General features: G+C 42.4%; 1 protein-coding gene across 4 annotated transcripts in view; it reads right to left on the bottom strand.

Annotated features, from left to right (window-relative positions):
- The window catches only part of NTNG1 (netrin G1), a 276,714-nt gene that overhangs the window by 86,608 nt on the left and 171,915 nt on the right, over positions 1-18,191 (bottom strand). For 2 of the 4 annotated variants that reach the window (XM_066594724.1, XM_066594727.1), the window contains exon 5: positions 15,298-15,339. The exons of 1 other annotated variant lie outside the window; for it this stretch is intronic. In XM_066594724.1, coding sequence (XP_066450821.1) covers positions 15,298-15,339 — 42 coding nt within the window. The remainder of the gene's footprint in view (positions 1-15,297; positions 15,340-18,191) is intronic. One more of the 4 variants, XM_066594725.1, reaches the window with a different exon arrangement.

The following is an 18,191-nucleotide window of genomic DNA, read 5'->3' as shown; positions in this document are numbered from 1 at the left end:
GCTTCATCAGCGTGATGTTTTAACATTTTTTTAAAATCCTACTCTTCCATTGCAAAGGAAGGATCATTGATTAACACAAGGCCTGCTGTGATAGAGATTATTTCAATTAATCTGTAAGGATGATACATTTTAGCTAACCTGTAGCAGAAAGATGATGTCATAAAATTAATGAAGTATGTCACAATAAAAGAGCACCATTAACACAGCTAATGAGTGACAGCTCCGCCAGGGATAATAAAAGACAGAGAAAGTGATTCGATGCCCCCTCCTCCCCCACCTATTTCTCCTATCACCTAGTATATGAGAGGGTTTGACTCATTACTACACGGGAAGACTCAGAAGTCCTCGGCTTTCATTCTGCGCACAGCCGCTGCTAATCCATGCAATTAAGGCCAGTGATTCAGCCGCGTTTTGTTCTGTTACGGTTATAGTGCTGAGACCCAGACACAATAATTTGGAGCAGATGAACGAGATAATTGCATTTATTTGCTACCCATAAATCTAGGTCAGGATCTGATTTATCGAGGCTCCCACTGGATAGAGTTTCAGTTCTCTAGCTATAAATCTTACGGAGATTGCTAATGTATTTTGTGAGATTACTAATCTGCACTCCTCGCCGAATTCACTTGTGTCCCATTAAGGTTTGATGCTAGGAATACCTGAAGTCACCATGTTGATTTTTTTTTTTTATTATTATTATTTTTTTTTATAAAGTCTGCATTGATAAAGTAAATTACACAGGTGACTTCTCCATTTTGGCTAAATAGTTGTAAAAATGAATACTATAGCATGCGCCCCAAATTTCTGGATGTACAAAAAGGGACACGTGATTAATTGTGTGAAAGATTTTTTTTTCCATTCATATCTATGCTCTTGACTCATTTTTCATTTGCCCAAAAATTTGCCAAATAGACACGTTCAAGATCCAAATTGCATCAAATCTTAGAATTATATACAATTTGGGGTCTAACAAGCAGTTGCAAACTAAGCAGAAGCTTACTGAAACAAGATAATACATTTATTAGTGTTAATCTTATAAAAGAAGACCTTTCTGTCATGGTATATAGGCACTGATGGTCACCCAACGTGGGGCATACGGCACCCGTTGGCAGACCACAGGGTCGACTTATCCCCAGCTCCCCGAATCTTGCACTCGTGCAAGATAGAGCCTGAATTGCATCCACGATGGTTTAGCATGCCCGAAAACACGTTGCTGACACCAACAGGTAGGTCAGCCAGCTTGGTTCTGCTCATTTCATGAATACGGGCCTCCCTGGTCTCCACCAGTCGAAAGACAATTATTACACCTTCAGGGTTATGGATTGCTTAAAGTGTCAAGAACCAACTAAATAAAGTTTTAAGCTTCATTTCTAAAAATGTTACCACTGCTTAGATAAAAATATAAAAAAGGAGTGATTCTACAAAAGGGTGCGAGTAGCGCACAGAAAAATGGACACCTCACCTCCAGCTGGCTTATTTTTCTGCTTCCTGTGATGTTACATACATTTACAGGCAGTCTCCTTCCTGCCAGCCAGGGTACACTACATTACTAGTTCACAGCCTAGCACGGAGTGCTGAGCTATCGTAAAGACTGCTCATGCCCACTGTCTCTGCAATAGATCAGCATTCCTTCCTAGCCAGTGAACGTTATGTCACAGGGACGTAACCTTGACTGACCTGCAGGAAGATGAATGCAAGAAATGCAGGCTTCATAATAAGCCGGCTGCCTGGAAGTGAGCTGACCTGGGGGACTGGACAAGATCAGTGAGGAGAAGATGCGGTAGGAAGATTACCTGTAGAGGAATAGGTGAGTATAGAATTATTTTTTTTTTATGACAAAACCCCGTTAAGAACTATTGTTTTGGTTCTCAAGGGCCAATCTCTTTTTAGCAGTTATACATATATGGTGGTTTTATAACCCTATTTTTTTTTCTTGGGCTATTTAAATAGTTTTTGCTGTTTTTTTTCTTCATAAAATGGGACTATTTTAAAGATTGTTTGTTTTATTAGGGTCAATGTCTATAAAAAGTAAAAAAAAAGTTTTTCTTTAATTTTTAGTTCTTTATTTTTATAGTTAATATGTTCATGTTAAAATAAAGTACAGGAGTGGATTCACCATTTTGCTTTGCATAACTGGGCTGAAGACTCAGCAGCTTTGCCATACCGCAGTCATTTCCAATAAAAGAAATGGCAATGTTGCTCCCTCTGTTCACAGCATAATGCTCATTGAGCACTATGTAGGCTGGAAAAGAAAAGGCAGAAGAAGTTATAAACTATTTCTGTCTGCTCCTCCGGGTCCTCGACCGTCCATGACAGCTGAGCACCTGGCTTGCTCCTGCTAGATTGCAGGAGCTTTAAATCTGTGTCGTATTTTTTAGTAACCTTAGAGTCCTCATTGAAGCTCCTTTTAGTTTAGGGTTCAGTGAAAGTCCTGTGAAAGTTTGAATGTTATATCTACTCTCTCACTACTCAGTATGATTTTTTTGAGACTTAAAAAAGTGACTAAGGCTGCAGGAGCTTCCGAGACCACGGTGACGGGACTCATATGGCTGCACTGGACCAGAGGGATACCATTCAGACTTTCACAAGATCACTGATCACTAAACTAAAAGGATCTTCACTAAGGACTCTAATACTCAACAACTGGTTACTGAAATTACATTTTTCTCCCCAAACATCTTCAAGCTATTCTCTTCCATCAGAAAAATGTGTTCCTTTATTTTTTATATCTGTTTCTAGGGAAGCTGAATGCCAACCAATCAGGCTGCAGTTATGGCGGTCAGGTTTGTCACTCACCTTCCAACATTTCTGAACACTATATCTAATTACTCAACAGTACTGGAACTGTGGATGAACCACTAGATAACTAAAGGGATTTAATATTTAGTGGGGTTGGCGAACAAGATGATAAGTCCATCTACTACTTTTCAATACGCTTCTACTACCAATGGGGGTTTCCATTTAAAGATCAGTTAATTAACTTAGAAGGTAATTAAATATATAGCTATGCACCCAAATATAACTATATAATGAAATATTATGCATTTATTTTGTTTAAATTGCTCGATGCGGCTCCCAAAAAAGCCTGGAAAGTTAATTCTCATCTTTCTGTCAGGTGGAGGCTGCTAACCGCACCAGCACCTTGGAGCACATTTTCTTCTGCACAGTCCAGCGATATTACATAACACTGTGTAAGACATGAAAGACCACATACTGTACAAAGATACACCGTCATCGAGGAGTTCTCTTGAGAGAGAATCCCAAGAAGGAGTATCATTTTTCATCTTTTGTTTCTCTGCACTGTCATGCGACTGTACTAGAAACATGACCAAGCAGTGAGACCTTGTCGTCAGTGAAGTTTTAATTGAAAAAGAAGAAAAAAGTCTACTTATAGGATATACAAGCGATGGTGACAAGAAATTGTACCACTGTGGCATTTTGATGCACTGTGAAATGTCCTCTCCATAGATTCCTATTAATTTCCATCTGTATTGATTAGTATCACAGATTGCTCTAAGCAGCTGTCAGTGTGATCTGTGATGTAGGGATGCAGAAGTGTCTGCAGATGCTCGCCTCCCAGGACGGTCTGTCAGAGAGCAACCAAAAGTTGTATCAACGTGTGAGAGATAGGATTGAAAACTGAACAAATTTAATACCAAAATTGGGAATTAAAGGAGATGTCCCGAGGCAGCAAGTGAGTCTATACACTTCTGCATGGCCATAATAATGCACTTTGTAATGTACATTGTGCATTAATTATGAGCCATACAGAAGTTATAAAAAGTTTTATACTTACCTGCTCCGTTGCTGGCGTCCTCGTCTCCATGGAGCCGACTAATTTTTGGCCTCCGATGGCCAAATTAGCCGCGCTTGCGCAGTCCGGGTCTTCAGCAGTCTTCTATGGAGCCGCTCGTGCCAGAGAGCGGCTCCGTGTAGCTCCGCCCCGTCACGTGCCGATTCCAGCCAATCAGGAGGCTGGAATCGGCAGTGGACCGCACAGAAGAGCTGCGGTCCACGAAGGTAGAAGATCCCGGCGGCCATCTTCAGCAGGTGAGTATGAAGACGCCGGACCGCCGGGATTCAGGTAAGCGCTGTGCGGGTGGTTTTTTTAACCCCTGCATCGGGGTTGTCTCGCGCCGAACGAGGGGGGGGTTAAAAAAAAAAAAAACCCGTTTCGGCGCGGGACATCTCCTTTAATGAATGTTCCTTGCTTGATTGTTGCTTTTCGCATAAATATCATTCCAGACATTCTTGATACTAAAGTAATGTAACAAGAATGTCTGATACAATAAAAGACGAATATGTTTGAAAAATGTAGGTATACTGTGTTGATATTCAGACTTGAAGCTACTTTGAGTACAGTAGGATAGGGGATAGACCCATCCTAGCGAATCAGTTCTTTCTAGCCTCCCAACTCTCAACCAAACAGTCTTAGGGCTCTTTCCCATGAGCGTAGGCATTTGTATGTGCACCTGCCGGCGCTGTAAGCGGGTGCACAAATCTAACGTTTGTGCGCCCATTCAGACAACACGGGCCTGGCGCATATATGCCGAGGCCGCAATGCCATTGCCTCCCCTTCCCTCCCACTTGTCGGCTCACCTCCTCTCTTCTTCTTTCTGGCTGTTTGCAAATGGGAGGGGGTGGAGTGGGGCAGAGATTAGCTTTGCCCCTGTCCCGCCCCTCCCATTGCAAACAGCCGGGGGGGGGGGGGGGGAGAGAGGAGAGGAGAAAGATGAGGGAGTTTAGCAGTTACACTGCTAAACTCCCTTTCACCTCCCTTCTCCGGCAGCCAATGTATTCCGGGCACAAAGATAGTTCCAGGACTATCTTTGCTTCCCGGGCATAAAAGTGCCCGGCGCTATATTTGCAGGCCCGTTGCTTTTACGCTGCTGTAATATGCCTGTGTGATCTGATTCATTGGCATCCAATGCATCAGATGGTAGTGTATATATCGGCCGGCCGAGAAAACGGCGGCCGATATACGCTCGTGTGAGTAAGCCCTTAAACTAATGAGAGGAACTTAAGTTATATAAGTTCATGTGATGTCCCAGAAGTTTCAGTCTTCGGGTTTAGAAGAGAAGGAAGTAGAAAGTAGTGTAGCGTAGAGTCATCTACTAAGTTGGTTGGAGGAAACAGTTCCTGAACAGCCATTCCTGGATCTGATGTCTTACTGCAGAGTGAAGATATATCGAGGTCCTGTTGAAAAGCCCATATCAGCAGTATGGAACAGATAGAGAGGCAGCAGCACTTCCGGCCACCAAGGTTGGATTTGGGAACGTGCATTATAATGGACTTTAACACTTCATCATCTAGATGCTGAATAAAGTTAACTATTACCCTGCCTCTCTCCTTTGACTCTCTTCCACTGGGGGTATCAAGCTACATTTCATCATCATCACACCAGGGAGCAGAGACCAGCACCTCACCATCAACCCCCATATTTCACTGTAGTGTAGCCGGATGGGAGAAGACTAATCACTGTGACCCTAACTTCTCGCTCTGGCACACTACACAGATTGCAGAGAATCCATCCGCTCATAATGCATTACTATCTGAGGGCATCACAGGTGCATGCATACATGTATTATACCACACTGAGCACAGTGCGAGCTGTATGCATATCCCATAAGACAGTCCATAGGCCCCTACACAGCATATTGTAGCCACCATTCAGCCAGTTCAACAATTAGGCCGTAAACATTGGTGTGAATCCCTTAATTACTTTAATGGCTACAGATTTCATTGTTAGAAAATGGATCATTTAGAATTTCTTAGCAGACAACAAGGACTATTTATGGTAGCTTATATTCATTTCATATACTGTATTGAATTGGCAGAACATAGTTGACAAGCCTCTTGGAGTGTCTTGCTTAAAAAATGCAAGTCTTCTACTTCCCTAGGAGGGCCTCACCTATCATACAGAAAGCATAGGCTGACTTAAAGGGGTTATCCGTTTTCTATAAACATTGTAGAAGTTTAGAAGGAACAATATAGAGTAATTGAAAAGCCATAGTTATCTCGTAATTGCCCACTGCTCCAGCTCTGGTCTTTCTCACCAATCTCTTTTTACATAGCTGCCTCTATACCCATGTGACTGCTGCAGCCAATCTCCTGCCCCAAAACCTCACCAGTGATGTCACATAGACTGTGCTAGGATTAGTAGCTGCTAGCTCCTGTGACTTGTATACGGGATGTTACTGGGGTGAGAAGAATTAGTAATATTATGTATTGTACCGCTAGAGTGCTGAATGGGAACTGTTTGGAAAAGCTACATCAATGTTTGTAACAAGTGAGAAAAGGGTTAATGTGCATTAAAAAAACTTCAGTGAACCTCTTTCAAGGAGTCCCTTATGGTGAAAAATAACAAAGCAGCTCATGCTCACCTCTACCTAGAGGTGTAACTTGAAGCTCCCGGGCCCTGATGCAAAACTTGTAACAGGGCCCCCAACTATAATGCTTTACTCATAGTACTGGTTTCCCTATATGGAGAAGAGAAGCCATATGGGCCGCCTAAGGCTCCTGGGCCCGGGTGCAACCGCATCCCCTGCATCCTTTATAGTTACGCCCCTGTCTCTACCTGCTCCCTGCTTGTCCCTTGCTCCCTGTCTCCGCCATACTGTTTTATTTACAGGCTGCAGTTAACTTGTGATATCCTGTACACCTTCTGCTGCAGCCAATGGCAGTGCTCAGGGATGATAACTGAGCGCTGTCAGTGGTTGCAGCAGCCAATTTACGAGAAGGCTTAGTATAACTGCAGCCTGCAATCATCATGTTAACAGGGAGACCCAGAGCCATTGGCGGGGAACAAGCAGGGAGCAGGTAGAGGTGAACATGAACTTCTTTGTTATTTTTTACCATGGGGGACATCTTTACCTGCAGTTTACATAACTTGGACAACCCCTTTGATAGATCTATCTATCTATCTATCTATCTATCTATCTATCTATCTATCTATCTATCTACATATCTATCTATCCATCTATCTATCTATCTATCTATCTATGTATCTGTCTATCTATCTATCTATCTATCTATCTATCTATCTATCTATCTATCTATCTAATATCATATCTATCTCATATTTATTTATCTATATCATATCTATCTATGTATCTCATATCTATCTATCTATATCATATCTATCTTTACTTCTCAGATCTATCTACCTATCTATCTCTATCTATTATTTATTTATCTCATATCTATATATTGCATTGGTTGTTTGCTGCTCCTTAGACCAAGCAATGTGAGGTGTACTAACAGATGCACAATTTATATATTCTACTGATATGATTAAATTACACAATGTCAAAGGAAAATTAAGTTTCCTTCCTAGAAATATAGCAGGGTTTTGTGACCCAATACCGCACCAAAAAACTCTTAGCTCACTTAACCAAACAAAGCTGTAGATGAAGAGAGGACAGGAATTTCATGTAGATAATGGAATCCCTCGGCACTTAGCGGCTTGAAATTCATGAAAGAGCTGCAGGGTTTTACAATTCTCTGCTCCCTCTCCTGGGAATATCTGCGCTGCTCACAACTGGCAGCTTCTACTCTTTTTTCCCATTATTTTATCAGGAAAAATCCCAGTTTAGTGTTTTTAAAAGGGCAAATGATCATTTTTTCCTTCCTGTGTCATATAAACCCGAAATATACTGTTAGGTGTGGTACACCTGTTACTGACACAAAGCCATTCAGGGGACCTGATGATAACGACCATAGTTGGATTAGTAGAATGGCTGTTTCTGCATTGTATGGAAAATGTATGTAGATTATATTGACAGTGACACAATGTAACCTTTTATACGGGCCGAGAATCTCATGAATCTCTTTTGACCGATGGAACAAGCTGGTGACGTCATCACCAGTTCATTCGCGAAGGCAGCATGTTTAGACTGCACGATTCTCGTTGAGCCTAGTGGGGTCCTTGGGTTCTTAGCGTTCGGTGTTTCACATTTCTATGTGCAAATAAGGGATATCAGAACATCCAATGCTGAGGAGACACCTGCTGGTGAGAAACTTACGAGAATATCAAAAACACTCAAGGCACATGTGTAGTTTGCAGCTTCTATGGCTTCAATGGCTGACTCTCAGGGCTTCTTCACATGGGTGTATGGGCGACTACGCTCACCGCTATGGAGAGTACTTGCGCATGAACGAGTTTAAAATCTCTTTTTTTTACCTTTCAAACTCCACACTATCATGCGCGAGTTTGAAAAAGAAAGCGGAGGGCTAGGTTCTGCCTTATCTTTCTCGCACGTAGCTAATAGGCAATTCCTATCTTTTCATGGGCGCCCCAGAAAATCCCACTAGTGGAAACGAAACCATTGCGAATCTGTTTAAGCCCTCGGAAACACAAGGAACAAAAAATAAATGAACACTAAGTGCTATATGTAAAAAACTGCTTTCCAATTGCTGTTGTGCTGTCCATGATAACCATAACGTTTTACTTGGGGTGCGTACTGATTTTCCATTTTCATACACTGGAAAATATGGAAACAGAACATGTAATTTCTTCTGTGATTTAGGGTAAGTCTGTGTAATATTCTTAGTATATATAATAAAACACCACTACAACAATCTGCACTGTGCAAGAAACCTGATTTGCATTTTATGATTTCAAATCTGTAACAATTTACTGTATATCACACATAAACATACACCATCCTACCAAAAGTAATTGGACGCGTAATAATAGTAGCATTTGTTTCCACATATTAATACTTAGGGCTTAGTCACACGGGCGTTTATTGCCGCGATTTGCGCATGCGCATGCGTCCGGCGATTTTTTAAAACCATTGCTTTGCAATGGTATCAGACACATGAGCGCTTTTTATGCGCTCTTCCGATAAATTAGAGAACAGAAATCGCAGATAGGTGCGATCTGCGATTCCTGTTCTCTTCTCTATATGCGCTCAACGGGGCCGGTGGCAGCAGCGCCGACCCCATTGAGAACATACAGAAGACAAATCATTCTTCTCTGCCACAGCTGTAACAGCTGTGGCAGAGAAGAACAATGTTTGCCCATTGAATTCAATGGAGCGGCAATACAGCCGACTCCATTGAAAGCAATGGGCTGCCGGCGTGCGCAGGATGAATTGTCGGGAAGGGGTTAAATATATAACCCCTTCCCTGCAATGCATCCTTAAATGTGAAAAAATTTAAAAAAAGGATGTACTCACCTGCTCCCGGCAGCTGGAGATCCCCGCGGCCGGCCTGCAGTGGGTGTGAAGGGGTGTGACTCAGACTGGCCCCTGATTGGTTCAGCCTGAGCCAATCAGAGGCAGATCTCAGTCACACCCATTCATGAATTTATGAATGGGTGTGACTGAGACTTGCTTCTGATTGGCTCAGCGCTGAGCCAATCAGGGGCCAGTCTGAGTCACACCCACTGCAGGCCGGCCGCGGGGATCTCCAGCTGCCGGGAGCAGGTGAGTACATCCTTTTCTTTTATTTTTTCACATTTAAGGATGCATTGCAGAGAAGGGGTTATATATTTAACCCCTTCCCGACAATTCATCCCACACTCGCCCGTAGCGCTTGCATTCAATGGAGCCGCTGTATTGCCGGCTCCATTGAATGCAATGCGCTGGACAGCTCCGTCCAGTTTCTAATGAAACGCGGCTAGGAGCAGATTTTCGGGCCGATTTTTCGGCTCCGGTCACGCGATTTGCGCATGCGCATCCGTCATGCGATGCGCAAATCGCGTGAAAAAACGCCCGTGTGACTAAGGCCTAAGTGGGGCTCCTCTGGCCCTAATTACATTGTATACTTTCTACTAACGTCTGATACACTTCAGCTGTTATTACCCTCCATTCAGTCTGAAAACATCTGGCAAGTTATCTTAAAGAAGGTGCATCAGCTAGTCTATAAAAGTGTAACGAGCGGCGTCATTGGACAGTTGAGCAATGATAGAACATTCTATCAGGGATGCCCAGGGAACGCCTTTTGGCTGAGTGTGTTGTGCCAACAGTTTAGTATGACAGAAGTTCCATTATGGTCTGCGGATGTTTTACTTGCCATGGTCTTGGTCCATTGGTTATAGTGGTAAGAACCATTAACATGGAGGTGTACCTTGACATTCTAGATAATAATGTGCAGCCAACAATGTGACTAGAGATGAGCGAGTATACTCGCTAAAGGCAATTGCTCGAGCGAGCATTGCCTTTAGTGAGTACCTGCCCGCTTGAGACTGAAGGTTCGGGTACCGGCGGCGGGCAGGGAGCTGCGGGGGAGAGCGGGGAGGAACAGAGGGGAGATCTCTCTCTCCCTCTCTCCCCCAGCTGCCTCCTGCTGACTGCCGCTACTCACCGCTCCCCCGTACCGGCACCCGAACCTTCTGTCTCGATCGGGTAGGTACTCGCTAAAAGCAATGCTCGCTCAAGCAATTGCCTTTAGCGAGTATACTCGCTCATCTTTAAATGTGAGCATGCTCTGGAAATGGTCAGCAATGTTTCCAACAAGACAATGAGCCTGTCATAAATCCAACGCTGTTTTACATTGGTTTGAGGATATGGATATTCCATAATTGAACCGGCCTGCACAGAGTTGTGAACTGAACCCAACTGAACATCTTTGAGATGAATTGGAACGTCAAGTCAGGAAATAGGAACAGAGTCTATTTTCCTTGAGAGAACTCACCAGACATTTGCAGGATGAATGGAGGGAATACCAGCTGAGATATATCATATATTAATAGAAGGTATGCCATGGAGAGTATCTAATGTCATTAGGGCCAAAGGAGGCCCCACTATGTATTAATATATGCAAACAAACACTACTTTTGATGCTTGCTTAGGTGTCCAATTACTTTTGATAGGATAGTTTACTAGTAATTCTATTACATTATGAGTTTATTAGAGTCTACCCTAACAATAAAAGTTGCCATACAAAAGACTTGTCAGACAAAATATATATATATATATATATATATATATATATATATATATATATTCATTTATCATGGCTCCTTTATGAAAAGCAGCAGAAATTATGGACATGTACTAACATATCATGATGTTTCAACTTAGATTATAGTCTATATTATTACATCAGAAATTGCAGACTACAAAACTGTGACATTGGCATTGGGTCTCCAGATTTGTAAAGGTGCCAGTAATATAATTCAGTCACATCAATGGGAGCATGCTTGCCATTAAAATTAATGGGAGCATGCTTGCCGCTTTTCTGTGCGTGCAAATATGCAGGGCATGCGAGCACAAAAATTCTATAAAATACGCACACACCCGCGCAAAAACGCAACGCCCATCGAGCAAATATGCAGTGCGGTTGTCCCAGCGGTAATCGTCCCTGGGCTCTTCAATATGTGCGATGATCGCTCAGTGAATGGATGCAGAGCAGGCCAGAGATCTCTTCCGGACATTCACAGTAAACAGGCAGTCATTCATAGACGAACAATTACCTGTTTACACGGGCCGATCATCGTTCAGTTTTTATGATTGCCTAAACTGAACGATGAATGATAAACAAAGTAATTATCGTTCGATCCTCAGTCACTGGCAGCGTTTACACTGAGTGATCATGTTGTTCCGATCCAGTATAAATCAGAACGATCGGTCCACGTTACAACAGTTGGAGCTACAGTACTGCAGCGTTGTACAACCTCTTCAATGATCGCTCATCCCCCGTACAGTCTTCATCAATTGGTGGGAAGGTGTTTTACTGTTATGGTGGTAAGTGCTCAGCATCAGGCTCAGATCAAGCTGCATAGGGCCGGCTGCACATGGGCGGGTCGCATTCTGCATGTTGAATCTGACCCTGTGCCCAGCTGGCATCCGTGCATAACTGCTTTTTCTTTTACCGGCCGTACTGCAGATGATCCGCACGGTGAGCGTCGGACATGCGCAGTTCAGTTTTTCTTTTTGAAATCCCACCTTTTCCTGTGTCCTCGCTAGGCGATGGCGCAGGATCCACAACCTTTCTGCAATGTCGTTGCGGAAGGGCTGCAGATCAGATGGCTTCCATTGACTTGCGGAATCCACACAGAAATGGAGCATACTGCGACTTCTCCTTCGCGAGCGGAAAATCACAATCGATTTCTGCTTATGTAGAGGAAATCGCAGTTTGCCATAGCAGGCTATGGGCAGTGTTTTCTATGGATTCTGGAGGCAGACGCCGCTCTGTATTCTGCAATGCAAATCCGCCCATGTGCAGTCCGCCTTTAGGAACCATTACAAAGCATCTTCCTAAAATTTAAGCTAAAGTACCTCAGTGCAATTTAAAAGAAACCTGCCACGTTGACCACGCGGACTATCATTGGTGGAGACAAAAATAAAGTAAAATTCCTTTAAAGTGTAACATTCCTTTCGCTCTGTGGGGATGATATTCTAGAGCAGGATTTGCTAAGAATGGTAATTTATAGTTTTCTGGGAAAAGATTCCGTTTGACTTGTAATTTATTCTTTTAAAGTCCTCATAACTCTGAACCCATGAGTTCAGTGGCCGACCCCACGCGGTGATTGACAGTTATCTCTGTGCACATACGGAAGCAGGGTCGTCAACATTTTCTACAGACATGTTAAGATGCAAAGATTGTTATTTACTGTGAACCGTAAGATGATAATAATTAGTAGAATAATAACAACCTGAACGAGCGCCATTCATGGGCATTCCGTTTTTTAAGAACGGTAAAATAAAGTAGAGTAGTTTCACCGACTGGTCAGGAATTTACGGATGGTTGGCAAGTTGGCAACCCTTCAGGAAAGGCTTTTGATCATTGAGTCTTTCCTTTCACTGGATTCAAAAACCCAGAGTTAGCAGAGATTTAAAGGGCTTTTCCCGGGAAAATACTATTGATGACCTATGCTTAGGATAGGTCATCAATAGTTGATCGGCTGGGGCCCATCGCTCATGACTCCGAACGATCAACTGATTGTGCACCAGTTGACAGCGCCGCAATTACACAGGAGTCATAGTGGAAGCAGCAGAAGTCTCTGCTCCAACCTCTGTGAAGAGGCCGGCGCTTGTAATTGCAGCCACGGCTTGCACTGATTTCAATGAGAGCCGTGCTTGCAGTTACAAGCAGGCGCACAATCAGCTGATCGTTCGGGGTCCTGAGTGACGGACCCCAGCCGACCAACTATTGATGACCTACCCCGAGGATAGGTCATCAATATTATTCTCCTATTAAATAGATAAAATGCCAGTTATGTAACCCTACATTTCATTGTACTACTACTTTATAACCAACTGCCAATAGACCAAACATGACAGGTTGACTTTAGGGTAAGTTCATGCATTAAGAACTTTCTTTGGAATTATGGCTACAAACTTCACATGGAAATTCCACAGCAAAGTATAGCACAATGTAAGGCTAAGTTCACACGGAGGAATTTGTCGCAACTTTTTCCACTTGCAATTTTTGCTCAATGACAGAGCAAATTCCGCATTCGGATCTGTGCCAAAAAGCCACAGATTTTGAGGTGAATTCCGCCTAAGTAAATGGGGTTTTAACCAACCTCACTTGCTCACAGTGGAAAAAAAATCCTCTGCGGAAGATTATGAAATCTCCACTATGCTCTAATGTACTGTGAGTCAGAAAGGGTATGGTTTCTCGTTCGGGAGAGCACCTTGTGAGCAGACGTATAAGGCAATCCATGTTCCTCTGGCAGTTTATGAAATATGGAACAATACCTCTGCAGCACCACCTATCTGAAGGCAGCATTCCTGCAAGTTAATGGCAGACTTTTTAAGAAGCCTCTCAACTACCATGCCAACAAACCTACTGAACACCAATGTGGGGCAAATATCCTGAAACAGCTGTCCGTGTATGGGTCTTCTTTTCCTTCTGGAGGAGATTCTGGCTTTGGCTTATTTTCCCAGTCATTGTTGCAAGGCTTGATAAGAAATGCTGTCTTCCAATAGGTGGAGCAGCGAAGGTATTGTTCCATCCTCCCATTTGCACTAATTAGTCATGGAAATTATATAGATTTTCACTGTGAAATCCTTCCATTGTAATGTAATACGTAAATTGCGCAGTCAAACTCGGCACCAAAATCCAAGCATGGACTTTATCCATTGTGTACGTACTTATAGGAATATTACTGTGGTATTTAGTCAACTGACAACATTTGGTACAAGATGCTGTAAGAATAAGGGTATATTCACACGGGGCGGGTTTGTTATGGATTTTCTCTGCGGACCCTTCACATGGAAAATCGGCTGCATTTACAGTAGCAGCAAAGTGGATGAGATTTTAAAAATCTCATCCATATGCTGCAAAAAAAAGTTACTGTGGTAGTTGACAAGCAGAGTGCATTCTGGATCTGCCATACGTCAATTATGTATAGCACTGGATTTTTGGTGCAGATTCCCCCTTTTCACCTTTGGTAAATTCTGCACCAAAATTCGCAATAACATTGGTGTCAAAAGCTACACCAAATGGTCTTCTGCGGACATTCTGCCTGGTATGGACATACCCTAAAGTAACAGGTTTGTTGGAAAGCCTACTGGGTGGTCATGGGTGGTCATGGTTGGCCTTATTGTCTCTACATAGTCTTATCTAATCTATACTACTATGTTTCACCATTTATTGCCTTCTGTTTTTTTTGTGTGCACTTCCTCCTTAAATTTCCTATTTCTTTGTATATTTACTATTTATTTCCCTCTCTGGACAATCACTATGGATAGGTCTACACAATCATTGTTTAACTTGTGATATCCTACCTTGATTTCTGTTTGCAATGTCTAGGAAAGAAGTATTCGTCTTTATCCTATCAAAGTTTGCGGGCGCTGTGTATGTCAGGGAGAAATTGTGAATCATTATTTTGAATTGCAAACACCAGGGGGCGGTATTCAGACGCGGAGCAAAGGAAAAGTCCAATGGCAAGGAGGATTGACAAGTGGAGGGAAAAAAATCACACAGCCAAATTAGGTTAAGTATTGAAAATGTTGCATTAGCGTCTTACAAGAAAAAGTTCTTTTATAGAGGCAATAACTCATCAAATTCCTACCCGGTTCCAAAAATCATCCTAAAATTCCAAATTTTAAATACGCAAAACAATTTGTGTTCTCAAATGTATCGAGCCAACTCTCAACCATTTCCAATACTACATCACAGGACGACAGAATACAAGAGGACGGTCTATTCTACAAGGAAGGAAAGGAGAAAACGCACTCTAATGGCTAATATCAAAGTATAGAAATATGAATCACAAATAAAGATGATGTATAAACTGCATGGAGATCACAACTCCATAGCATATACACTCACAAATCTTCAGAACAATCATGGAGACACAGGGCTTATATACAAGGATGCATTTAATAAAATGGTTACCTGAAGTGATGGGTTGCTTCCGTTTTTTGTCCAGAACAGCTGCTACAAAAAGACAGGTTTGTCTCGTTTAGTTCATGGTTTATGAAGTAGTAGCAAAATGTAGCTAATATAGTTCCTTATATTATAGCGCATGTCACATTGCCATTATAATATAAGTGATGCTATGAATTCCCCAAACAACTACCTGGGATCAGACATGCCATTGTTTCTCACTTGGGTGGACATAAGACAGGAAAGGGTTGAACTTGCAGAATGGGATAGGATGAGGGTCATAAATAAAATGTAATGTGTCAAGATTTCCACTTGCCATACGCTCTGCTATTCTGCGCAGTCATTAGAGTCTATTACGTTGTTACTGTGCACTGGAGTGAGCCATAGACAGCATTACTGAAAAACGTTGAAACCTTGACCATAGAAAACTGACCTTGTTATGCAAAATTAATTGCCAGGCATACATGCTGGGTGCAGTTGTCATCAGAACAAGCTTTTCAGTCTTTAGAGAAAACCAGTGTACGCTGAGTGTTCCACAATTAATCCACTATGGATTATGGGAATAATTGTTATGTATAAATGGACAAAATGATTGGGTCTGTTAGTAGTCTGACTATTCAAATGCATTTCCAGCCTGATCACCATTAGGCTAGACTACATGGCAAAAATGTGTGCGATTTGCTTGTGACATGCTGTTGTACGACTATAAAGAGGTGTAATTTAACTTGGCTGTTAAAGAAAAAAACAAAATTGCAAACACATGACTGTCCGGTCATGTTAAGAATTTATTGGAAAAACCCCTTTAAAATATATAATATGTCAGTGATATAGTCATGGGAATAAATTACATGTGCTAGATGTTAAAGGGCCACTCCGGTGAAATGTTTTCTCCATTATGTACCTATTCTCCCACTTTATATATAAATCAGCTACTATTGCCTTGTTTTTTTTAGTCCTTTCTGCCTAAAAATTCCTGGAGTCCTTCTCCTCAGTTGGGACATGTCATCTGAAAGTGACTACCTGGAAATTGCTTGTCTTTGTGTTCTTTCCCAGAGTCACTACCTCTGTCATCAGAATGAAACTACATGAGGGGTGCCCACCCACTGGCGTTTTTTTTCACTGCGAAATTCGCAGGTTTTTTTTTTCTGCAGGGGGTCTATGGGACTTGTAATGTAAAAATCGCGATCGCGCAAAATCGCGATCGCGATTTTAGCTTTGCATGTCCCATAGCCCAAAGACCCCTGCAGAAAAAAAAAAAACCGCTGCGAATTTCGCAGTAAAAAAACGCTAGTGGGTGGGCACCCGAACTGTACCACACAAGCTCTATATGGGGAGGGGTGCAAAAAACTCTTATCACAGTTGCTGGTGATGATTAGAGGCTCCTTTCACATAGTTATAATAAGGATAACAGTTTATGCTCCCTGACTGTCTACTTCTGATCTTTAGCTTTAGGTAGATATAGAAAGTAATAATAATTACAGTGTCCTCCCAGTCAGCAGAGATGGTACTGGTTCTAGCTGGACCTGTGATGCTGTACTGATGCATCATGGGGTTTTGTAGCACAGCTCAGAGGAAGAAAAAGCAGAGAGATATCGAAAAAATTGAAATGGTGTCTGATAAGTATCAGACTAGAGGCTGCACTGCATGGAAGTGACTAATATATATAGGAGACGTTGAGAGTGTAACGGGCATTCAGTTAAAGGGTGCAGTCATGTGCTTTCACTGGAGTGACACTTTAAAATGTTTCTGCAAACCTGGAAATGGTTCTATGCCATAGTAAGGCTCTCAATTTGCAATATTTTCTGCACTGAAATTCTCTTTACAGAGAGCGGAACTGAGCAAAAAGCAGAAAAGAATAAGCTGAAACACCCCCAGATACAGTGAGATGATAACACTCACCTACTAGGCAAGATAAAAACTTTAGAGGGTGCAAAGTCCTATTAAGCATTTGCTTGACCATAGGCTGCAGGATAGGGTGTGAGTACACAGCTAGTCGCTTGGTATTAGTTTGTAGAACATGAACTGTAGTTATTAGTGCAGTTAAATATGCACTTTGTTACAAGGTAGTTCCACATGTTGATCTCATAGAAATTATTATTAAATGCACTTCACTTTATAGGTGGCTGCTATGGTTGAAACATGTGAGTTCATCCTTAAGATTCTGGAAAGTGTCCATACAGCTCCTTGGACAATCCTACTCTACTGTTGTGGTCCATTAAATCCATACTTAAAGGGGTATTCCAGTAATGTCAAGTTATTCCCTAACCACAGGATAAGGAATAACTATCTGAACAGTGGAGGTCTGACTGCTGGGACCCCCAGCAATTGCCAGAAATGGGGGGCCCATTTGCCCCTGTGGGACTGGCAAGGAAAGGAGCAGCATCTCTCAGCATGCTCAGTCACTGTTCCAATAAAGGGGTATTCTGGGACTTTTTAATATTTTTTTTCTATTGATGACTGACAGCTCATTAATAGATGATTGGCAGGGACCCGCTTATCGTATTCCAGTTGCTTAGCTGATTTCAGGGGCCGCTGTCACTGTGGTCAGTACAGGATGCAGAATGCGCTGATGATAGCACAGTGGCCAAGGTTAGTATTGCAGGCACAGGCCTCTACGCTATGGTCAATGCATTCTGCTTCCTGTGCTGACTGCAATGACAGGGGCCCCGGGAATCAACTGAGTGGTGGGTCCTCACTGATCATCTACTGATGACCTGTTGGTCTACAATAAAATAAATAAATCCTGAAATACACAAAAAATTCCAATAGGACTGTCAGAGATGGCTGAACGCTTGAATTTGGCTATCTCTGGCACTCCTTTTGAAATGAAGACAGCGGTGGCCGATCATTCATTGCTACTCACACTTAGTGACATGAGACGCCCCCCGTCTTCTGGCAAACAA

The sequence above is a fragment of the Eleutherodactylus coqui genome, chromosome 3, assembly GCF_035609145.1.
Source record: "Eleutherodactylus coqui strain aEleCoq1 chromosome 3, aEleCoq1.hap1, whole genome shotgun sequence".
NCBI classification, from domain to species: Eukaryota; Metazoa; Chordata; class Amphibia; order Anura; family Eleutherodactylidae; genus Eleutherodactylus; species Eleutherodactylus coqui.
This window is presented reverse-complemented; position numbering and strand designations above follow the sequence as displayed.